Below are 25,486 nucleotides of genomic sequence, written 5' to 3' on the forward strand. Positions count from 1 at the left end.
ACATGACCGCTATCTTTCCCCACAGGGAGCAATCCAAGAGACCAAGACAGAAGTAGCAATACTCGGCATGATTCAGCCCTGCAAGCCGCACATCGTCACCTTGGCCATATTCTATAGTTAATTCACGCCGGCCTGGTTTCAGTGCCAGCTCTGTCCATCTGCCAGATGTACTATTTTGGACCAGCACCAAAATTCTGAGTCTCTGTTCCCTCATTTATAATATAAAAATAACAATTTCTTTTCGGGGCTGTTTTCAACATAAACCAGTGTAACAATATCAAGATTTGTTTAGTACAATGAGCTGCCCCACAGTACATATTAGTGAGAAGTGATTTCGCTTCCTTAAGGAGTCTGTCTCTAGTTCGCCTCATTCTTGCAAAGTTTAAACTCCAAACATCCCTTTTGTTTCAACCCCTGGAGAGACAAATCAGTCAGTCCCTGCCTTCCCTACTCTAACGCGGATCCAAGGTAGGACTATCCGGAGGCGGAACTCTAGTTCCGGGGGGTGACCCTGGTGCCCGGAATGCATTGAGAAAAGGGCCGGAAGTGGCTCCGGGGCTCCTTTCCGATCACTGAGGGCAGCTGCAGACAGCTGGCGGGACGTTACCGGGCGGCTCGTGGCGGACTCGCGGCTGCAGCGTGGGGACGCCTGGAAAGCAGAGCGGCGGGGTGCCGGGAAGAGTAGCGGGGCGAGCCCTCCCCGGCCACTCCATGCCTGGTTGGAGGCTGCTGGCTCAGGCCGGCGCCCGGGTGCTGGGCTGCAGCGCGGGCGGCCTGGGTGCTGCCGGGGGCTCGGCAAACAGGTGGGTGGGCTGGAGACGGTGTGGGCGTGTGATCCCTGCAAAGCACAGACCTGTGGCAGTGCGGTGGCCCAATGCGGAGGGGTCTGGGTGGAGGAGGAAGGGGCTCTGTACCAGACGGCAGGCACAGAGGAGTAAGGAGCGTTTCTCCAAGGAAGTGCCCATTAAAGGAGTGAAGGGGTGATTTTTTTTTTTTTTTAATGCTATGAGCCAGCGACTGGTAGAGAGCATTACCAACAGCAGTAATATTATCTATCAGTTAGTGGGCGTTTTCTATGTACTGAATGCTTTGTTGGGTATATTAGGCGCCTTAGCCCGTGTAGCCTCACAAGGTAGAATTGCTGTCGTTATTCGTTTCGCAGACACTGTCATTGTTCCGTACTGTCACGATTGCAGTTTGCAGATAAAACAGAAGCTTGGGGAAGTAACTTACCCAAGGTCATTCAACTAATGTAGAATTGGGACTCTAACCTGAATGTACCTGACTATGAAACGTGGATAGGCGACAGAAAGCCTTACTTCTTTTCTGCCCCTCCGTGCAAGAATTACACACCTCCTTCCTGACACAAGGTCTTCATTGGTGTGTTCACGTGCTCGGAGATCATGTCTTTTATGGATCTTCTCAGCCTAGGCCTTGTCGTTGCTGGGAAGAGGTGGGCTTATCAGAGTCGAACATACACACATTCTGCCACCTCCAGTGGCATGTAAACTATTAAAGTACACATACAAATTGGTCAGTGACTTCTTCTGTGTTTAGTTAAGACAGCTCTGTTAGAAACTGGTTTATCCCAGAGGAGAAGATGAAGACCTTTTACTCTAGGGTAATCATTAACAGTTTAAGTGCGAAACCCATTATTATCATAAGGAATGTCAGGAAAAAAAAATTGCCCAGATTCCAAATCCTTTCCTAAGGCCCAGACTACACTTTCCAACTCATGTGACCTCCCTTCCCACATTAAATGGGGAAACTTTTTATATTGTAATTTCCTTTCTAATTTTTATTTTTACAGAACGGACATCTGGCTTTTGGTTAGAAGTCTCCATGGCAGGAGTGGTACTTGGTGGGATGAGCATCTTTCTGAAGAAAATGTCCCATTTGTTAAGCAGTTGGTCTCTGATGAAAATAAAGCCCAGTTAGCAAGTAAGCTGTGTCCTTTGAAAGATGAACCGTGGCCTCTACATCCATGGGAACCAGGTAGTTATTTTATATTTGATGGTTTCTCATTTCCTAGTTACTGTATGGCCGGAACATTCAAAATCATGGTGATTGATGAATTTATCATCTCTTGAATTTACTTTTCATGTCTTAAGAGTGTCTGTTTCATTGTGGTTTGGTTTGCAAGATTATTTCCAGCATGCTGGTCTACTATTAGTGACTGTCTGATGGCAGTCAAGACTTCCTCAAGAAGCTGTTTTGTAAAAGTTAAAAATAGAGCTACCCTATGACCCACCAATTGCACTACTGGGTATTTACCCCAAAGATACAGACGTAGTGAAGAGAAGGGCCATATGCACCCCAGTGTTCATAGCAGCATTGTCCACAATAGCTAAATTGTGGAAGGAGCTGAGATGCCCTTCAACAGATGACTGGATTAAGAAGATGTGGTCCATATATACAATGGAATATTACTCAGCCATCAGAAAGAACGATTACACAACATTTGCAGCAACATGGACGGGACTGGAGGAGATTATGTTAAGTGAAATAAGTCAAGCAGAGAAAGACAGTTATCCTATGGTTTTACTCATTTATGGAACATAAGAAATAGCGGGGAGATCGGTAGGAGAAGGACGGGAAGAATGAAGCGGGGGGTAACAGAAGGGGGAATGAACCACGAGAGACTATGGACTCTGGGAAACAAACTGAGGGCTTCAGAGGGGAGGGTGGTGGGGGGAATGGGATAGGCCGGTGATGGGTATTAAGGAGGGCACGTATTGCATGGTGCAGTGGGTGTTATACGCAAATAATGAATCATGGAACATTACATCAAAAACTAAGGATGTACTGTATGGTGACTGACATAACATAATAAAAAATGTAAAAAAACACACAATAAATAAAAGAAGTATTGCTAAAAAAAAAAGAAGCTGTTTTGTAGGCTAAAGGAAAATCATTCTGCGTATGTTTTCTTATTTCCTTCAGATAAAAAAATATCTAAAATAAATCAGGGGAAAAAGCTAGAGGAGTATGATCTAAACTACACTTGTCACACAGATGTTTTCAGTTGGAATGCTCTAGCACTCCAGGTTTGCCAAGCATAACCCCAGAATCAGCTCTTTGTGCTTAGTAGTCTACTAAACACATGTGTAGCCAGACCAAGAATAAAGGCCTATCCTGTTGAGAGTGTGGTCTCTGGTTGGGGTTTATTGTGACCTTTGAATTGTATAGTGATCAGAAGCTCTAGGGACACCTGGGTGGCTCAATCAGTTGAGCAACTGCCTTCAGTTCAGGTCATGATCCCGGGGTCCTGGGATCGAGTCCCACATCGGGCTCCTTGCTCGGCAGGGGGCAGGGAGCCTGCTTCTCCCTCTGCCTGCCACTCCCCCTGCCTACAGCTCCCCCCGCTTGTGTATGTGCGCGCTCTCTCTCTCTCTGACAAATAAATAAATAAAATCTTTAAAAAAAAAAGTTCTTAGTGGAGCAACTTTACTAACGTAGGCAAGAAATCTAAGTGGTGTGATGGAGGCTGACATATTTTAGCAACTTGACCACTTGTGTCATCCCTTAACTCCAGCTAAGTTCTTAGAATTTGAGTAGATGTTTTCTAATTAACGAGGTTAGATAAGAATTGATACTAGAAAAGCAAAGTGTAATGATGGATGTATCGTGTCCTCTATTAATACCATTATTTTAAAACCAGAATATATCAGTTTACCTATTTTCTTTATTTTGTACAGTTCTCATATATTTATTCATTATACCGAGATTTACTGAGTAACAGTATGTTACCTAGCCATGGTTGAAGTCTCTCACATCTCTAAGGAACAGTAGTGTTTTACTCTATGAATATATTAGCATGTTTCTTAACTGTCTGTTGCTCATATTAAAACCATGGTGTAGGGATGCCTGGGTGGCTCATTCATTAAGCGTCTGCCTTCGGCTCAGGGTGTGATCACAGGGTCCTGGGATCGAAGCCCACATCGAGCTCCCTTCTCCTCTGGGAGCCTGCTTCTTCCTCTCCCACTCCCCCTGCTTGTGTTCCCTCTCTCGTTGGCTGTCTCTCTCTCTGTCAAATAAATAAATAAAATCTTAAAGAAAAAAATGCTAAAAAAAATAATAAAATCATGGGATAGGAAATACTGTTGTTTCATGTTGGCAAATGTTGAAAAAGTTTGTAATAACACTGATTTGTTTTTAATTACCAGGTTCCTCTAGAGTAGGCCTTATCGCACTGAAGCTGGGTATGATGCCTTTATGGACCAAAGATGGTCGAAAGCACGTGGTTACATTACTTCAGGTAAGAAAAAAACAAAGATGTAACAGATCTGTATTTGTGCCAACCTGAACGGACAGTATTTGTATCCTGAAACATGTGACTGTGTGATAAAGAATGGGCTAATGTCAAGCATAAATGCTATTAAAGAACTTTACTTCTGTTGCAGTGAATGTTTCACTCTTGCCTGAGTGGTGGCCTTCTTGATACTGGCATAAGGATAACTACGACCATAAATAAAAAAAAGATTGTAACCTCGCTTCTCACAGGTGTACCAGTTGAATTCATAATTGGAAAAAATCTCAGTCTCATCTTCTTTTCATTCTTTCAACTCGAAATTAAAATTTTGATCTCTTTGCTAACTTAGAATGTAACATTTCTTGTCTGGGGAAGCAGCATTTTGTTCTCTGAGATAAGACAAACTCTAATGGTTAAGAATGTGGTCCCTGAGACCAGAGTATCTGACTTCAGATCTTGTTTCTACCACTTCCTAGCTGTGTTCCTTGGAACACTCTGCCTCCTCTGCAAAAGATATAGTTGTATTTGGTAAAAGAAATAATTATTACCCACCTCAAAGGTTTTTGTGAGGGCTGCACAGGGTAATAAATGTCAAGCACTTAGAACAGTGTTAAATGTCCAGTATACATTGCCTGCTGTTGTTTTTATGGTTATTATTAGAAAAAGATTACTGAGAGAGTTAGGAGACCATCATTCCCCAAATCAGTTTGGACACCTGAGTTCATCTTTGGGGCCTAGTCTTAGACAAGTGATTAGACAGATGTTGGTGATTAACATGAGAGCTCATGCATAGGCCCAGGGGGCCTACAGGCCTTAGGACATTTTTATTGACTCTGAATGACCAAAGAGAAGATTATAGTTTCTAAAACTCTAAGGAACTAAAGGAGCTTTCAGGAATGACTGGTGGAATTGTACATGGGTACAACCACTTCAGAAAACAATTTAGCATAATTATGTGGTAAAGTTGAGATATGTGAATCTTGTAGTCTAGCCGTTCCACTCCTGAGTGTTAATAGAAAACTTGAACTTTATTACTTTACAACAATGTTCGTAGCAGTATTGTTCTTAATAGTCCAAAACTGGAAATAACCCAAATGTCCAATAGCAGAATGGATAAATAAGTCGTGGTATTCATGTAATGGAATGCTGTATAGCAATGAAAATGAACAGAAGAGAGTTACACACAACAATATGGATGAAACTTAGAAATATAAACAAGTGAAAGAAGCAAGACATAGGAAAGTACATACAATACGATTCTGTTTATACAAAGGCTAAAGCAGGCAACAATAAACTACATGCTTTCAAAGGTAGCAAATGTAAGGGAAAGTAAGTAAATGATTACCATGTGTCAGGAATAGTATTTATTTGTAGGGCAGTGCTTTCCAGACTTCAGCGAGCCTTAATCACCTAAAAGGTTTAGAAAACAAGGAGATTCTGATTCAGTTGGTCTGGGCTGGGGCGTGAGGATCAGCATTTTCACCAGGTTCCCAGTGGTGTTGATGCTGCTTGTTTGAGGACCACACTTCGAGAACCACTGCTCTAGGGGTAATAAAAAAAAAAAGGTGGGGAGGGAGATTACTAGAAAGACACATAGAGGCTTTGTGGAGTCTACTTCTTGACACAGGTGATGGTAAATGTATATTTTCTTCATAAACACTCATTCTGTTGTATATTTATATGTTAGGAACTTTTCTATATGTGTTGTTGTATGCTCTATCTGTACTTGACTTTTTTTAAAGGTTACTTCTATATTTTAAGATTGTAGTTGGTGTTAGAGAAATGATGAGATAATTAACTTTAGAAAATTCCGAATTGTTCTATGGCTTCAGTGTGGCTGGTATGATATGTTAAAATGTATCTTAGCACATGACTTAGTTTTTTTATATTTGTCTCCTTAGGTACAAGACTGTCACGTTCTAAAATATACTCCGAAGGAAAACCATAACGGAAAAATGGCAGCCCTAACTGTAGGAGGAAAAACTGTATCACGTTTCCATGTAAGGATGTATTTTCATTCTTTACAAGAGTACATTTCATTAGTTTCAGATCTGAATTCTTTAAGTTTTGAGCCTATTCCATAGTCACAAATTTGTGTTTATCCGTGAAGTAAATTGTGGCTTTCAGGGAAAGCAGTCTAGTGAAGCCATCGAGCCCAGGATTCTGAGAGAATTTGAGTTTGTTCCAGTACCTCTCCTCAGTATTTGGAACAAATAACTTTACCCTGTAAGCTGAAGTATTTGCCCATCTGCAAAATGGAGATAAAAATTCTACTTACCTAAGAGGTTTGTTACCAGGATTAATGAGACTTTTCATATGTACCTAGCATGTCACAGATACTCAATAGATGGTAGCTATTTTGTCATTTATGTTTAGTTTTTTTTCTAAGTTGTCTCAATACCTGACACTAGCAACATGGGGGATTAATTTGTATATACTAGAAGGAACTTTTTGTGTGCAATTTTTTTTAATCTGAAATTATCACTATAAATATGAGAATATAGTACAATATATCATACAATCAATAAGTCGTTTTTCACTGTTGTGTATATTTCTCTAAGTCTGTTTCACCATCAAAATTGCAATTTTCTTAAAACACACATGGAAAACTAAAATGTAGAGTCTATTCATATTCCACATAAGTTCAAAATCCCACAACTTTATACCAATTCAAATACTTTCACAAACACTATAATTCCTAGGAAGATGCAAAACATAGTCCTTTCTAGTCATGACCACGAGAAGGAAAAAACTATATTCATCACCTTAAGAACTTTAATAGCACTGGCATCACATACAAACAGCATTGTTTTGGGTTTATAAGCTTCCAGATCTGTCCCATGATATATACACCCCAGGCACGATTCTCTGCAACGTGAAGAGAATCGATAACATTTCAGGTGTAGGTAGAAAGGGTGACATAGGGGCGCCTGGGTGGCACGGCGGTTGGGCGTCTGTCTTCGGCTCAGGGCGTGATCCCGGCGTTCTGGGATCGAGCCCCACATCAGGCTCCTCCACTGTGAGCCTGCTTCTTCCTCTCCCACTCCCCCTGCTGTGTTCCCTCTCTCGTTGGCTGTCTCTATCTCTGTCGAATAAATAAATAAAATCTTTAAAAAAAAAAAAAAAAAAGAAAGGGTGACATAACAATCCTAAGACCTGAACATTTTTTAAGTCCCTGGAGCCCATGAGAAGCACCCAGGTTAGGCCCTCTCTAGAAGGAACTTTCAGTACTTGGGATAGAGCTATACTCAAACCCGCATCAGGTTTTTAGAAATAAAGCAGTTTTCCCCCAAGTAGAATACTATTAGAATGCTGAGTATGTAGCTTAAATTTGAAAAAATCTGTGCAGTTAGTATCCTCTATTGGATGACTAAAAGCAGAGAATATCTTTGTAGAAATGGTGATGCTTTTCACTAATAGGTAACGAAACATCCTAAGGTTTACTAAAACATACTCCTTATCTCTAAGATCAACATTTTTTCCGTTGTATATTGTTGATGAAATGAACATGGATGGTAAATAGGATGCAACCCATACTGTACAACTGTCAAAACTAGCATGTATTTATTGTGTGCCTCCTATTTTGTCGTCATAGTTAACTTTGTTGAGCACTTATTAAATGCCAGATACATAACCAATAAGCCTGATATTTAATTTCTGAGCGTCTGAGGCTAAAGAGGTTAAGGAACTCCTTCGGGGCCACCCACTGGTAAGAGGTGGGGTGATGTTCAGACTTTAGAGCCTTACTTTCTTAATTGTGTCTTGACATTCACCCTCTGGGTACTCATAGGCTGATAGGAAAGGTGGACAAATAAATCCGCCATCCCTATATAGGATTACACATGCAACAAGCATAGAGTGGGGGACAGCCAGTTCTGCTTGGGAAAATCCTAGAAGGTTTCACAGAGAGGAGACCAGAAAATAAAAAGCTTGCCAGCAGGAATACCTGTTAACATACCAGGCACATTGCAAAAATCTCATTTCATCCTGGTAACAGACCTCTTAGGTAAGTAGTATTTTTATCCCCATTTTGCAGATGGGCAAATACTGCAGCGTAGAGGGTAAAGTTACTTGCTTCAGGTAGCTTCTGGAGAGACACATGGAAGAGAGTATGCGCGCTTGGGAAGAGGAGTGTGACATATGAGATCTTAGTGTGTGAGTGTGGAGCCAGTGGGGGAAGATAGTAAAGGTGCAGAGATGCACCTGTGGGGGCCGAGTGCTGGAGTTTAGACTTCATTCTGTAGACTCCCAGGAGCTTCTTGAATTCTGTAATTGGGACAGTGATGTCGTCAAATCGTTAACCTTGGTTAACTAAATGAGAAGAATCTGGATGCAGGGAGAACGTTTAGGAAGTTATTTTAAGCACTGGGGAGAGTTGATAAAAGGCTTTTGAACCACAGTGGTTGCATTGGGCTTGGGGAGGGCAGGGATTTGTACAAGACTGAGTGAGAATGTGGGGAGGGGACACAGGTTTAGAGCGGTTCCTGAGTACCTGGCTCAGTGCGGATGCTATAACCTGGAATAGCAACAAGGAAAGGGAAGTTTGGGAGGAAAGAAGTGTGTGAGGTGTTCACAGAAAATTCAGGTGGAGTTGTCCTATAAATAGTGGGATATACTTACCCAGTGAGTTCAAGGTGGTCAAAATCATTGGAGTCTGTAGTTTGATAGGATTAGAGGCCATTTAGGCCCATCTCCTGGTGTTGGAGAAGTTAGCTACTTTTGCATATTATGGTAGTATAGTCTATGTATATTTTAGTCTGCTATTAATTCTTGACAGTTTATTGGCTAATAGTTTTAAATAGTTTCACAGTATGAAAAGGAAAGTGAGGTATATATGAAAACTTTAAAAAATGTCAGATTTTTTAAAATGTTTGAATTTTTTAAATATGTAAATACATGCCAGTCTTCATGTGAACAATTCTTTGATTTGATAGATGTCACTGTTTTCTCATTGATTGTACTTCTGTGTTTTTGTTATGTTTAGCACCATCATCTTTATTTTCATTACCAGTTTTGTAAATTCATAACTTTATTGCCTTGATATTTGTAAATCAGACATGATGTTGGGATAATCCATTCTGCTCCAACAGATCTGTAAACATTACTTCCCAGAACTATGAGATAGGGGAAAAACAAGTGGATGTGGGGTCAGAAGAGCTGAGTGCTAATTCTGACTTCTACCATTAGCTCCCTTCACTCCACTTTTTTCTAGTATACGTTTTCTTACACATAAAAACAGGGAATTGGACTCTTTTAGTTCTAGAAGTCTCCATTCGTTCTCTAATATCTTAGTTCTCAAGAAAAAACAAAAGTTCCCCCCAAAAATGTGTTTGGCAGCTAAATTTATTCTATTTTACTTAGTGAGGAAGATGTCCTACAGATTTTATTAATACTAAGAATTAAAATATTTCAGAAATGGGGAGCCTGGATGACTCAGTTCGTTAAGCATCTGCCTTTGGCTTAGGTCATGGTTCCAGGGTTCTGAGATGAAGCCCCAAGTCTGGCTCCCTGCTTAGCAGAGAGCCTGCTTCTCCCTCTCCCTCTGCCCCTTTACCTGCTTGTGCGTGCGCACTCTCTCTCTCTCTCAAATAAATCTTTTAAAAATTTCAGAAATAATAGTACTTTCATACTTGAGACTGTGGTCTACGTATTTTAAGCTTTATTCTCTTTAGTGAATATACCGCACGGCAAGGTGATTTGGATGCTGTATTATGTCGTGGTGGATTTCCACCCACTTACCTTACACAGATTTTTTTATTTACTTCTCTGGTATGGAAGTGCTACAGGGGTCTTTCTTGTTCTTAAAGATATACATTTTCTATGGGTTCCTGGGTGGCTCAGTTGGTTTGGCAGCCGACTCTTGGTTTCAGCTCAGGTCATGATCTCAGGGTTGTGGGATCAAGCTCTGTCAGGCTCTGCCCTCAGCACCGAGTCTGCTTAAAATTCTCTCTGCCCCTCTCCCCTGCTCGTGTGTGCTCTGTCTCTCTAAAATATTTTTAAGAAAAAAGATAATAAATTTTCTAGGTCCAGAGAACATGTATTACAATATTAAGAAAAAGCTTTGCCTTTGAATGACCTTTCTTCAGAATAAGATGTAAAAATTACGTTTTAGAATTCTTTATAAGTTAAAGAATTTTGGTTCAGAAAGGAAAAAGATTTTCAAAACTAAAAATATGCAAACTTCCTCTTGCGTATTGTAACCCTCAGAGAAACTGCAAGTAGATTGGTTATAGAAGGTTTTAAAAGCAAGTGGACCTATGAATATAAAATATCAAAGAGTTAAGTATCCTAAAATGAATTGATTGAAATAGTTTTATTTATAATAGGGCTAGAACTGTCTTGTTTTGTTTTGTTTTTTTACTCTGTAAAGAATTTAGGCCTCCCAGAAATTAGACTGTTTTGCTTTTGCTATTTTTGTAACTTATTATAAATAAAAACATAGGAAGTTAAGTGGCCTTAAAAGTTGATTAAATCAATTTATCTTAGGAGCAGAGAAGCATTTTCATTGTGAGAAGGATAATTGCAGAGAACTTTGAAGAGGGAAGAAAAAAATGCAGCCTCATAGATGGGATTATCCAAGTGTGACACTGCTGTCAGTCTTTTAAATTGCCTTTTGAAATCATTTATTTGGAAGTTAAAAAAAAAAACTTCTGTTACACTGCTGTTGCTCTCAATTCAACTTGAGCATTTGGATTTTCTTACAACTGACACCTAATTAGTTTTATGATATTTTGATTTTTAAAAGAAAAAATTAAAGTATTCAATTTTAGTGAAATTAGAATATAATCAGGAAGTATGTATTACCTTTTATGTCTCAGTCTGTAGTTACTTAGGTCAAGATGTTTATCTTACTGTATTTTGGTTGCTGAAAAAGTAAAAGTTTTTTCTTAGAAGCTTCCTTGCATACTTAGCAACCGATATCAATAAAAGAATATGCTTTAAAAATCATCAGGTAGAATATGTGAATGTCAAAAATAAATTTAAAGTCTGTTCTAAAATGTAATAAATTTAAATCTGATACATCAGGAAAATAATTGCAAGGAGGCACATTTTAAATTGAGAATTTATGTATTTACTTTTGATGTGAAGGAAGTGTGCATAGTTGCAGATGAAAAGTAGGGGCCTAAGGACATCTGGGCGGCTCAGTCGGTTAAGCATCTGGCTTAGGCTCAGGTCATGATCCTAGGGTCCTGGGATCAAGTCTCGAGTTGGGCTCCTTGCTCTCAGTGGGGAGTCTGCCTCTCCTTCTCTCTCTGCCCCTCACCGTGCTCGTGCTCTCTCTTCTCTGACAAATAAATAAAATCTTAAAAAAAAAAAAAAAAAGAAAAGAACAGTAGGGGCTTTGATGAGGGTGGTGTTGAATATAAGTGTTAGATGTCAACATGTGGGAGGCAAAACTATAGGGAATGGCTGGGATGAACTTACGTCCTCACTCTTGGAGTAAAGGAGGAAAGGATGGCTTCTTGAGGGAACACTGTGAGGTTCAAAACAACCTTTCATGGGCATCCAGGGTGGGGCTTCTCAGCATCTGTTGCGTGGTTCCACTGGAGGGGCCCCAGGGACATTCCCAGGGCTTGTGGGCTGATCCAGAAATTAACATTCTATGCTTACAGGCCAGTGCTACCCAATTTCATGTTGACCAAAGGCAGCCTTCTCAGTAAGTTACAAAGTGGTACTAACAGTTTACATTTTAAATTGAAATCATCAAGTAACTAAAGTTTGCTGCGTAGTCACATATTTTATAATTAAGACTGGCTGTGCAGATACTCCACTGCATTGGGGGCAGTGATGCTTGGTTATCAGTACATGATCAGCATCGTCTTAAGTTGGTTAGGGTCTTTCCATTGCTGCTGTTCTTGCTTTTTTTGATTACAGATTACTCTTGGTTTGGTTTCACATTAGTTTAGTTTCTTGAAGATTTGTTCATTCTCAGAGTAAGTCGTGATCTTTATTTTAGGCCTACAATTGTTTAATAACTAGTCTTGAAGATAACATTGTAAACACAGTAATGTTGTGTGCGAAGAACTGATGCAGCAGCAAGGGTGGAAAGGTGTGGTGACTTGGAGAGGCAAACCGGGACTTCACACCCAGGTGGATGTGTGTCCTCCATCTTTTCTGTCTTCACCATTCATTTAGCTCACTTCTGCAGTGTATGACTTGACAATGTGCTTAGCTCTAAAGTTGCAGACACAGGTGAATAAAACAGCTCGCCATCCAGGTGCTCCAGCAGGCATGCAAACATTCACGTAAGTTGATAAGTGTAAGGTAATGTGGCCAATAATTGAGATATAGGCAAGGTCTAGAGATAGCATAGACCAAGGAGTAATGTGCTCTGGCAAGGCTGCCCAGGCAAGAATCTGGGCAGGAAATATTACTGGAGCTGAGACTAGATGTATATTTAACAGATTTTTAATGAGCTTTGGAGATACAGGGGTGGGGAAGAATTATAGGCCAAGAGACTGGCATAGGCAGACATAGGTAAGCATGCATAGAGCACTGTGGTTCCTTGGGGACCTGCAGGTGTTTCTTTTGTGGTGAGAGGGGAAGTTGAGAGGGAAAGAGCATCAGGAAGATAGATACACCTGTGTTGGTTATAGTTCCTTGAGAGAGGCACTCTTCACATCAGGAAATAGAAAGTGGCACACCTTTTTTGTCAAGTCTTCTAGCAATCTGTATCAAGAGTCTTAAGAACTAAGAAAAGGAAAAAGACCCAGGACATTATTTTAAGGAAATGAAATATTCATAAAGTTTTCTATTCAAAGATATTTTTTTTTATTCAAGGATATTTACAGTGCAGAAAAAAGGGCACAGGTGGAGGAAAAAGCAGGCAGCAGGACCTACCAGGAGCTGGGGATGTAGCAGCAGCTAAAGTTTCTGTTCTCAAGCATCTCGTATTTTGATGGGATTGGGGGTGAAACAGGGAGGCCGTGGCTTAGAAGATAAACAATGAAAAATGTGTATCACAGCAAATAGAAGTGCTTTGTAGAATAATAAAGTAGGCTGAGGGGATCACAAGTGACAATGTGGGGCTATTTTAGATATAGAATAATCAGAAACGTAAGTTAATATTTAGATGGAGGCCTGAATAAAGTGAGGGAGCAAGTCCTGCAAAAATCTGAAAAGCATTCCAGGCAGGGGGAATAGTATGTGCAAAGGACCTGAGGTTATTGTTTAATGGGTTCTTGGAATGTAAAGAATGCATTGTACCTGAAGCAGAGTGAGCCAGGAGAAGAGTAGTAGTTGAGGTGAGATTGTATAGCACCTTATAAACCATGTTAAGGATTTAGGATTGATTCTGCATGATATGGAAGCCATTGTGGAGACAAGATTTAGCTTGAGTTTTGAAAGAATCATGCCAGCCTGTGACTGGAGAATAGACCATGGGGTCAGGAGTGTGGACGTTTGGAAACCAATTAGGAGGCTATTCATATAATCCAGGCAAAAGATGGTGCTTTGAGGTGCAGGTGAGAAGTAATTGATGTGGGTTTTATTTTTAAATAGAGGCTAAAGGAATTGCTGACGTGTGGGACATGGGATATGACAAAGAAAAGAGTCAAAGGTAACCACAAGATTTTAGGTCCGAGCAACAGAAGTATGGAGTTGCCATTTGTTGAGGTTTGGAAAACCAAAGGAAAGCAGGTTTCTGGGGGGAAGTTGAGTTCAGTTTTAGACAAATCAAACTTGAGTTGCTGTATGACATCAGATTGATGTACTGAGCTAGCAGTTGGATGAATGAGTTTGTAGTTCAGAGTAGAATTTGTGATTGAGGTTAGAAATGTGGAGTTATTAGCATATGAAAGAGCTGAGAGAGTGCAAGTGTCAAGGAAAGAGTGGTCACCTGTGCCAAGCATTGTTGGTAGAGCCAATGAGGTGAGTATTGACCAGTGTATTTGACCACATAGAGATGGTTGGTGACCTTGATAAGCACTTTGCTTTGAGTATTTAGGGGCTGCAGGCATCTGATTAAAGTGGGTTTGAGAGAATGGGAAGATAGAAAGTAGATTCAGCAGAAGTTTTTCAGGGAGCATTGTCGTAAGGGGGAATGGAAAGGAGACTATGTGGTCAAGGGAAAATTTTGTTTTAATGTGAGTTATTATGACATCTTTGTATACTGATAGGATAGTGCCAGTAGAAAGGGGGAGATTGGTGATTCAGAAGGCAGTGGGGACAATTTCAGGAGTAAAGCCATTGAATAGGTGGGAGAGGGGTGGGATGAGTACACAGTGAGGGATTTGACTTCCAATAAGAGCATGGTCGGTTCACCTGTCATTGTGATTTCCAGCCCCAGTTTCACATCAGAATCATAGGGAGTGCTTAAAAAACACACTGACACCTGGATGACACCTTAGATCAGTGAAGCTACAGTCTCCAAACAGAAGGCCCTTGGCATTGGCATTTTCTAAAAGTGCCCTGTGTGCATCTCGTGCACTCTGGCGTGGGGTGGGGGGATGGCAGGAGGTAAGTGCTTGTGCCGGCAGTTTGATTGGATGATAAGACCTTGGGGAAATGCTCCTGTTTTTCTGGTTTTTTAGTGAAATCTGAAGCAACGTGGTCAGCTCAAGGAGGGGAGAAGGAGGGAACAGTGCTGGAGGTTTTAAAAGAGGTTGTGTAAAGGGGCTTTGGAGAATGTGAGAGGGATCTAAGTAGGGAAATATAGGCTGGCCAGACCACATTTGGGATTCACTTTGAAGTTTGTGGTCATACATTTGAATGTGACCCAGTATGTTTTCTTCCAGCTGCTTGGAAGCAGGTGCAGAGTAGACAGAGTTGAATTCCCCAGGATTGGGGTTCTTGATACTACAGTCTGCAGTCAGAATTCAAATATGAGCACAACTCTTTATTTTCCTACAGAATAAAGAGGTCTTTCACCAGGTAGCGTGTATGAGCTCCACCATGCACCTGGTTGGATCCTGGGTGTAATGGGTTATAGATAAAAATCTCAGCCCCCTTAAATAAGAATATGGTGTTCTTTGTTCTTTAGGGGAACAGAGTGCTCTTAATGATTTGTTCTCAGGGTTGTTAAGGACTTGGTTTAGATCTCTGTGCATTGAACTCCACCTTTAGTATAATGGGTTACTTATGTGTGCTGCTTTTCCTCTAGAAATCTACATCTATATTGGAATTTTACCAAGAACTTGGATTGCCGCCAAAACAGAAAGTTAAAATCTTTCATGTAACAGATAATGCTGTGATTAAGCCAGGTAATCTGAGGTTGGGGAGAGGAGGGAGGCAAAAATACCCAAATATGTGATTTGTTTAATGTTAGGCCTTTCAGTAAAGCTGAATCCACAGTACAAAGTCCTAAACATTTATTTTTAAATACAAAGCGGTATCTGATTTAATCACTAGGGACAAACAAGTCTTTTTCTTTTTTGACTGGAAAGAACTGTAGAGAACTCTTTGTTTTCATTAAAGAGGGAGGAGCGCTTTTGTTTTTAACATACAGAGAATTTCACATTTGGAAAAGCCACTCCGGATAAATACACTAACTTTTATTTTTTTTACCTTTTTATTTTATAAAATACACTAACCTTTAAAATGTGAAGTTCACTCTGTGTAGGCTGTCATTTTAATAAGTGAAGAATAGCTAGACTCTCACTGAGATAGAAGAATTCTCATGAAACCAGAACGTGACTGACCAGCACCTCAATGAAAAGATTCTAACTTAAAAATTCTGAAGTATTTTACCTACTCCCTGAAATGTCAAAAAGTACAGTTTGGCAACATGGTTATGTCAGTTTATGTAGTTAACAGCATTTTGACGTCTTTGAACTTAAGAAAAGCTTCCTGATCTCTTGAACTTGAGTTCTAACAAGTAGATAGAAGGATGTTTTAAGATTTGGTATTTTAGTAACTGAATTTCATGAAGTAAAATAAAATTACGAGAAGCCTTATTAATTGGAGTGACAGAGGATCAGCCTTGATATAAGCTAGAATTAAAAGTATTTTTTGAAGTGCAAGTTTTGTAGTTTGAAGCTAAAATGAATGAAATTAGGGTAACAAGTGTAAAATTTAAGTCCCTATTAACTTTTGGCTTGCTCAAACCATGTGGAATTGTTTTGGGGGGTGAAAAGTAGTCAGCAGGTCAAGTCATTCAGCCTCTTAGAAATTCAGTCAGTTTTAATCTCCCCTATTTTTTTAATTCAGGGTTTTTCTTTGCCCATCCAAATGTAGGTTACGGCCTACATTAAAGGATACTATCCTCTGAAATCCATAGTACTTTACTCCATGTTTTAAACAAGCCATAATTAGCATTCAGTTACATTCTCTATTACATTGATTATGGCTTTTTTTTTTTTTTTTTAAGAAAAAAGAAGTCTCTTACTTGATGGTGTTGACCTTGATTCTTCACCTAGATAATAAATTCTTGAGGTCAGGAGACATGTCTTACCTTTTGTATTTCTAACTGTACATATGGTAAGTGCCCTATATATATTTGCAGACTAATTGTCAAATTAAATAGTTCTCACAGTGTTAATTCCAAATTGATACAAACAAAATGTTGTGAAGGGCTTTCACTTACAAAATTCCTTTAAACAACATGTTTTTCTGGTGCATTTTAAGTAAGATTCTATTTACATACAACTAGTTTTGGAAATGTTAGTATATAAAACTGGGGGTATCAATAATGATAATTTTTCAGAATTCAAAATTATCTGGGCATGCACTTGAATAACTATATTATTGGCACAGTGACTAATCTACCAAAAATATGATATATATGGGCTTTATGTGGATATCACACATACCGTGATGACTGCCTGGTGTACGATGGACCTGGGTTCAAACAATTAAAGTTCCTATTTTGGGATAACTTATCTCTAATAGTTAAAAAAAGATTTGGTCCAGCCACAGCATTTTTTGAGTCATTCTTTTGTTTTAATTTCGTTATATGAAATAGGAAAGGTATCTTAAGCGAGTATATTATTATTCACCAAAACAACTAAGAATCGTCAAACTCGTGAATTTACCAGCACGAACACTGTGTTTGTCATGTGAATTGCCCATTTCAGCCAGTACCACCTTGGCCTCTGTGAAGGCACAAGCCCATCCGCCACCCACGGTCTCTTAGCCTACTCTAGCACCATGTGCCTCGTCCTGGGACATACTGTTCTTCAGCTCATGTACAGTTAATTAACGAATGTTTGATGAACGGTTTTATTATTTTATTCTTGATGTTTCTAATAATTATAATTGTGAAGAGAATCTTCTACTGTTTTTGAAATCCGATAGGCTTCCTAGGTGTAGTTTATGTTTAGTGAAGTTGTTCGGGGCCGACAAATTTCATATTGGTTGTTTGTTTTCTTTTCATAAAGGTACCCCTCTTTATGCTGCTCATTTTCGCCCAGGACAGTATGTGGATGTCACAGCCAAAACGTAGGTCCACAGAACAGGTTCTTTTCCTTTTGTTTTCCTCATATATTAAAACATAACAGCTCGAGTGAAAGTTTAGTCTTTTAAGTCAGTGAGTAAAGATTAAGTAACCATTATTCTCATTTGTAATTCTATAATGTTACTGACTGTACTAGATTTTAAATTGCACTGAATTAGTTGTATGCGAACGTGAAGTTACAGGTTTGAAACTGAGATGTATGCTTCTTGAAATGGGACTACAAGAAAGGTCACATTACTCAGGTTCTTTGTGGGTTGGGCCCACTTCTATTTTTAAGGCCAAAGGCTATATACAGTTTGATGGTGAAATATAAACGAACAGTGCTGTGGAGTTCTTTGGAGATTGTGTCATCTAGTAATTGCTGGTTCTTTCCAACTCTAGGAAACAGTTAAATTAGAAACATTTTATACTGTTTGTGATGGTTGTTTTGCTTAAGGTTCCCCTAGGGTAACTATAAAACATTTTGTTAACGGTGTTAAGAGCCTATCAGAAGCAGGAAGTAGTGTTACACCTTAGGCCTCTGGAAGCGTGGTGTTATCTCTCAGTACTAGACAAATGAGACAGTGACACTTCATAAGAAAAAAAAAAAACTTTTTATCCTGAAACGGGTTTATTTTGGGAGAAATCAACACTTAATCGTCACTCAAACAGAAATGCTGACTTTGAGTCATATTCAGACTGGGAGGAGAAGCAGTTTTTCAAAATTTGGTTACAGTTACTTCACGATAGAAGGAGTAACTGAGCCCTTACATGTGCTTATATGGAAGTTGCTCAGTATATGTTAGTAGAATCCGCATGACTCGGCTAAGCTAAACTACAAATATCAGCTCTTGACTATTCCTATTTCTTGTTCTGTCAACACAGATGATAATTTTACTTCTCTGTGTGCCTCGATTTCCTCTTTTTTTGTCATTCGACAAGGTCTGCAGCCTGTGTAGTTCTGACAGTGGTCCACATGTGCTCTGGGATAGTCTTAACAATCACAGTGACTGAGCCAAAGAGCTTTTATCCACGTGAACCAGAGAAGTGCCAGCATTAGTTTCCTTAATGGAGTCAGTTAGATGCACTTTATTTCCACACCGTTATTGCCTACTTTCAAATATGAGCCATTGCAAACAGCCCTTACCTTTGATAAGCTGTTTAGAAATGGAGTCAGATAGATTGACAGTACAGTAGGTGCTCTTTTTAGAGAGATTATGGATTTATCCCTTTTTTTTTCCTGCCTCCTGATTGTTGCAGACTCATTCCTACTTACTGGGGCCTCTAAAATCACTTGGTAACTTTCTTTGTTTGGCCTTCCCTTGTCAAGAACTCAGTAGAGCTGGGAAGCTTTGGTTTGGTTAGTTGGGGAGATGTCTGTGTTGTGAATCAGATGATTTTACTTTTTAATTTCTGAATTAATTATTATATATAATAAAGTACCTCAGTAATTCCATTAATTTGCACAGAGTTAATAGTGTGTGAATTCCATTACGTAGTTTAGAGAATATATGAGATACTCCGAGAAGTCCTACAAAGTCAGAGACCTTTGCTAGCAGATGCTTTGTGGTGGGATTTGTGACTAGCTTGGATTAGAGCCAAGCTTTTCACATGCCTGTGTTGAGCAGATGCTTTTATTTCATATGCTACTATTGGGTTTCTGGCTTCTTAAAAGTTATTTTTAAAACTTCAACCTTCTTGTGAGTATAAAGTGAAAAGGAAAGTATTTTGGTTTTGTTTTAAGATCATGTTAGAAAACAAGACTATATGGGGCGCCTGGGTGGCACAGCGGTTAAGTGTCTGCCTTCGGCTCAGGGCGTGATCCCGGTGTTGTGGGATCGAGCCCCGCATCAGGCTCCTCTGCTATGAGCCTGCTTCTTCTTCTCCCACTCCCCCTGCTTGTGTTCCCTCTCTCACTTGCTGTCTCTATCTCTGTCAAATAAATAAAATCTTTCAAAAAAAGAAAAAAGAAAACAAGACTGTAAAGCCTTGTGCCAGCCTTGGGACTAGGTAGCTGATAAGAGCTGGGAGAACAACTAGCCCTGGGATTTAAGGGAGTTGTCATTCAACTCTGGAGAAGGGAGGACCTTCATCTGAGAAGATCCTCACTATTGTGTGGGCTGCAGTACAGTGTTCTGTTTGACTTTCGCCGTGCACCAGTCAGGGGAGAGAGTAGCCCCACACACGTGCGTACTTTACTCTGGTGGGTGTGTCTTTATGTGGTATTATCTGAGATCAGGTGACTTTGACTTTTTAGAAGATGAATATTTCCAGTGACTCTTGTAGCTAACATGTTGTTATGGCCTCAAGATGCTCGTGTTTGTAAATCTGTAGGACTCTTTGTCCTTCTCATGAGGAGCTGTTTTGAATTCCTTCCCAGGGATTGGATCCTCCGTTGCATCCAGTCCTGCTTGCTGCTGCCTCTTCTCTTTGCCACTGACAGGTTGTGGGGAACACACACACACACACACGCATGCTTGCTTTTCTTTTTCTTTTTTAAATTCTATCTTCTTTTTCTGATGCTTCCCATTTTGGGGGAGTCGAAGTTCTTCACAGCCAGGGAGAATGTTTTCCTTGTTGACCGTAAATGGAACCATCATCTTCTGGGAATAGGCTCCAAGTACTCTCAGTCCCTTACTGTGGCGCACTTACAGCCAACAGTTTACTACTTTGTCCTTCATTTCCAGCCCCTATTTCTAATGTCTTGAAATGTCTGAGCCCCATCTTCTTGATTATGAATCCTGCTAGAAAAAATTGTACAGTGACATGGATTTACAGGCAGGAGTAGTGGTTGTCACACTTGAGCAGGTTACCGAGGCTCCCCCCCACTCCCCCTGCAGCCACACACACACAGACACACACACATACGCATGTGCACGCACAGATCTTTTTTTTTTTTTTTCCCAGTAGATCGGGGTAATATCTAAGAATTTGCATTTCTAACAAGTGCCCAGGTGATGTGGATTCTCTAGTCCACGGACATGGAGAATAGTCGAGGGCTATTGGAACCACTTTTCCTTCCTACTCCTTTACCCAGCTTAGAATACTAATCCCTTCCTTTCCCTAAACCTGTACCCAAATTATAACATAGAAACATCAGTTTTAAAGCAAGCAAATTTAATCAATCCAGTTTCAAGTAACAGTGTCAATAAAAGTAGGCCTATTTAGTACTCGCATTTTAGTTAGCTTAAAACTGAAAATTGGTCTCTTGAGTAATCAGTTGGCTTCATCATCATCTTTCCATTCGAAAAGAAAAACCTCAGGTTAACCTCTAATTGAAAATCTTCCTTTTTCTCATACTGTAATAATTATATTTGTTAAATCTACACTTACATTTTGAGTATTTCAAGTTTTTTTTACCTTATACCTTCAATTTTAATTGCTCGACTAAATGTATTTTAGAAATAACTAAGAAAATTTAAAACAAAATACTATATAATTTAAGAAAATTAAGTGTTAATAGAATCTATCTACTTTGAGAATGAAATTGTCTGCATTTTTTTAAAGTGACCAGTGGCCAACAGTAGCAGCTTCTTCTTGAAGACATCCCTAAAATTTTTAAATGTTTCTCTGTTAATAATTGCACTGGGAAATCTGCTTGCATTGAAAGATACATTGTATTTACCTGTGCCAAATTTGGGTATAATTCTCTATACAAATAAGTATTTACCAGTGTTACTTTGGAGTGTGAGATAAATACATATTTACCAGAGTTCATTTTAGTTTTTACTTTTATAACAAATAGTTTTTCATCCAGAGGGTTTGAGAATCTAAATTCAATGTAGATTAATGGGAAAGATTTTTACATCTAATATATAAACCCATTCTAGCAGAATAACTTTTTAGTTGCATTATGCTGTTAACAGCTAATAAAGCCCTGTCTTTGAAATATGACAGTTTTGTGTAATTCATTCTAAATATGATTTTAAGACTAGCATGTATCATGATGTGTCCCTCACACCCTGCACTAGCACCCTTTTAAAGTTTCTATTCTTGTTCTGCAATGGCAATTACATTCCAGCGTTAACTTCTAATAGATGATGGTTTGGGGTCTAACGTTCTCCCTTTCACTCTCAGTTTTGAGGAGGAAACACCTATGGATAATATGTAAATAGTGGGTGAAATGGAGTGTGACTGTTGATTCTGTCCTCTCCATAGCCCATAGTTTTCTGGTGAATCTTAATGGTGCTTATTATATTTCATAGGTTTTTTTTAAAAAAGGAAAGAAATCAGAAAAGAACGAAAGAAAGAATAAACGAAAAGAAAACTAAAAATGCACTCTGCATTATGAGGGGGAAATGGTTAGGTCTTTGTCTGAAAGGACTTGAAGGACACCAGCGGTGGTGCTGTCTCTATAATGGGTGGGCATGGTGCGCTTTCCTGCCAGGTGTTTTATTAAGCTTTGAATTCATGACAGTGGCATACCTCAAGTAAGGTGGGTTTTTTGTTTTTTTTTTCTGGTTGTCTGAAATGTATTTATTGCCTTATTTATTTAAATTCTGAAGCCCATATTGAAGTCAGAAAAAGTTCATTCAGTCTGTTTCCCAGAGTCCATAGTCTGTCATGGTTCATTCACCCTTCTGTTTACCCCCCCTTTCTTCTTCCCTTTCTTCTCCTACTGATCTTCCCACTTCTTATGTCCCGTAAATGAGTGAAACCATATGACAAACTGAGGGCTTCAGAGGGGCGGGGGGTGGGGGAATGGGATAGGCTGGTGATGGGTATTAAGGAGGGCATGTATTGCATGGTGTTATACGCAAGTAATGAATCATGGAACTTTACATCAAAAACTAGGGATGTACTGTATGGTGACTAACATAATAAAAAATTACTATTAAAAAAAAGAAGAAGTTCATTCAGCTACTTTAAAAGATTCTTTTCTTTCTAAATAAAGGATAATCTAACATTCTTGTCTCCAAGTCTAGGCTAAGTAGAACAATCCATATATTCTCAGACATAATCTTACTACTTTAAAGTTGTCAGTGCTCTTTCAATTCTTACTGCCCTTTGGCCTCAAAATAGAAAAACAGGCACTTACCTTGATAGTGTTATCCCTGGTAGTAGAAGTGAAAGGAGTGGGGGGAGATTAGGTGACTGGTAGAACACCTTTGCACTTTTGCTGAGATTTGGTTAATTTGGTTCTTTCATTAAAATAACATATTATGTGCAGAAATATGGTTGTCCATCAAAGTTTTAAGGTGATTGAGATACTAGGTGGATTCTTAAAAGAGCAAAGACTCTGAGCTCTATGCCTAGTCCTTCACACTGTCAGAAACCTTCTGCACTAGCCCGTTGTTCTTCTGTTTAGCAAATGTTTGCTCTGAACTAGGAGGGGAAAACAAGACATGTGCTGCCTTCAGGATACAATTGCTGTTTAGCCCTGTACATTTCCAATTTTATGTCATTTTTATTGTTACTTTATATACTATTCTTCAAAGCAGTACATTTTTAAGCATAGTAATGAAACAGTTTTCAAAATGAGTGATTAAACTGTAGAAGGAAATTATCTCTAGAAAAACTAATCCCTCTTAAATCAGTCAAAAGTGAATGTCTGTTTCAAGATAAAGGAGAGTTTGGAGGGTGGTGTTTTAGGGTTATATTTTGTTGTTTTTTGCTTTAAAAATGTGTATAGTAATCATTTATAATAGCCTTGCTTTTAACCCTATGAAGTAGCGTTTTTTTTTTAACTCAAAACCAGCAAAATTAAGGCCTAATGAGAGGCAATATAGGAAATAGCTAAAAGCATGGGCTTAGCTTCTCAGTAGCTGTGTGACCTAGATAGCTTTCTCAACCTCTCTGTTGCCTCATCTTTAACATGAGAATAATTATAGCACCTACCTCATAGCCATGTTGTTAAGACTGAATGAGATAATGCACAGAAAGCTATTAGCTCAAGGCCTGGCATGTCTGAAATGCTCAGGAGTATTGGTTACTATCACTGTTGTTGATATTACTGCTTATTAATTTGTTTCAGATTTTAAAAAGAAAAATCCTTTTTTTCAATAGGAAATGTCTTTTAAAATTAATAAAAACATGAAGTTATTAGGAATTCTTTGTGGGATTTTCTAATGTGTCTAGTTGTTACCTTCTTAAAATTGACTTGTATAGCAAAGTTGTAGCTTTACAAAGCGCTCTAGGTAATTTTAAGATTGCATATTACTTGCTACATCTAGAATTTACTGAGTAATGAGGATGCCTTTGAAATAGCTTCATGCCACTCCGATGTGCTGGACATTTTCATATTTTTGCTCTAATCTTTTTCCCAAGAGGCAGTATTACCTGGGTTGAAAGCATGGCCAAATGCTTCCATTTACCAGGGATTTGTCCTTGGGCAAGTGGTTTAACATGTCTGAGTGCAGATTTCATGGTCTTTACCATAAGGGCATGGGACTGTGTGGTTTCTAAGATTGCTTTTGTCTCAAAAACTTATTTACAGAAAATAATCCCTCAGTGTTCCTAGTTCCTCACTCTTATCTATATTAATGAAGAAGTAAGACATAACAGTAGATTCAGCAATACACAGCAATATGGTCTTCTGGTCTATTGAAAGAAGTGGTGTGGCTGACAATCTGCAGAAAACTGTTATGTCCTTCCATGATACTATGAAATTATTTAGTTATTTGAGTTTTCTTTTTTGAGACATGCATATTGAACTTAGGACAGCAAATGTGATTTTCTGGGTTTATTTAGGACAGCCAGGAAATGCTTCCTTTTTTAAAAGGACTCAAAGGAATCACTGCACATTTGGCTCTTTGTACTGTTGAATAAACTAGATTTGAAGTCGGAAAGCTATAAGCAGTGCACTCTTAGCAGTCACTTGTTGATAAAAATGGTCCCAGATATTGATGGGAGGTTTATGGTTTTTAGACAGAAACAGAATGCATTCTGCATTTCAGGTCATGCTGTCACAAACTCATCTGAGAGAGTAACAGCTATACAGCTCTTCCATGCCAGCTTTTAACTAAATGTGATAGAACACAAAGCAACTGAAAAAGCCCACCATGGCTTACCTGTGGGCTCAGGAGCTGTACATCACTGATTTAAATGGTTTAGACAACACTGAATCGGTAGAAATTGACTCCCCAAGTTCACAGGGGTCTTCAAGAGATGCTTTATCCTTGGAATGTGTGGAGATGAAAGTAGGTAGATAACATCTATCTGCATGAGTTTGTTGAAATGAGAAGCAATAATTAAAGATTAAAACATTTGTGCCTTATTAGTTTATCATAAATTAAAAGCTAATCCTGATGAAGATAGTGAATTAGCTAATAGGGCCTTTTATATGCATGTAATTTATTTTAGTAAAAACTGTCCTTTTTTGTTTACTAGAAAAAAAAGTTTTTTAATTGAAAGCTTTTTGGGTGGTTTGAATCTAAAACACAACAAAGTAATGTTAAATTATATCCTACAGGAAATTCTTTTGATTGTTGATTTGTACTTTATGCCTTTATATTCCACATTACTTTTTCACAAGTAAAGATACCATCTTACTCTAATCTGTTCTCAGTGGTTCAGCTTCATAAAGAAGCAGCCAAGTCATGATTTTGGCCAGAACCTGATGTGAATCTCCATTTCCCTGTATTCATATGTAATGTTTAACCTTAGAGAAACTAGCTTTAAGCCATGATTTCTTCATCTTCCCACCCTCACCTCCATAAAAATATGGCCTGATCTTGGGGCATCGTTAGAGAAGTCAAGAGTCCTCTCTTCCATTTAGTAGTTCCCTGAGAGATTAGGTAAAAGTGACTACTTAAACTTTTTACAGCTTTAAGTCAACTAAAGAGAGAATCTGAAAGCTCAATTTAGAAATGATTCTGATACAAAAACCTCTACTTACAGTATGGATTTTGATTCTTTTTAAT

General features: G+C 39.0%; 1 protein-coding gene across 1 annotated transcript in view; it reads left to right on the forward strand.

Moving 5' to 3' along the window:
- The first annotated feature begins 553 nt into the window (after nt 1-553).
- MRPL3 (mitochondrial ribosomal protein L3) overlaps nt 554-25,486 on the forward strand; it is a 42,056-nt gene continuing 17,123 nt past the window's right edge. Inside the window, exons 1-6 of the mRNA XM_026497017.4 lie at nt 554-803; nt 1,811-1,995; nt 4,167-4,258; nt 6,154-6,252; nt 15,354-15,453; nt 17,569-17,629. Of these exons, the coding sequence (XP_026352802.1) occupies nt 712-803; nt 1,811-1,995; nt 4,167-4,258; nt 6,154-6,252; nt 15,354-15,453; nt 17,569-17,629 (629 nt within the window). The 5' untranslated portion in view covers nt 554-711. The remainder of the gene's footprint in view (nt 804-1,810; nt 1,996-4,166; nt 4,259-6,153; nt 6,253-15,353; nt 15,454-17,568; nt 17,630-25,486) is intronic.

This window comes from Ursus arctos, unplaced genomic scaffold, assembly GCF_023065955.2.
Source record: "Ursus arctos isolate Adak ecotype North America unplaced genomic scaffold, UrsArc2.0 scaffold_20, whole genome shotgun sequence".
NCBI lineage: Eukaryota > Metazoa > Chordata > Mammalia > Carnivora > Ursidae > Ursus > Ursus arctos.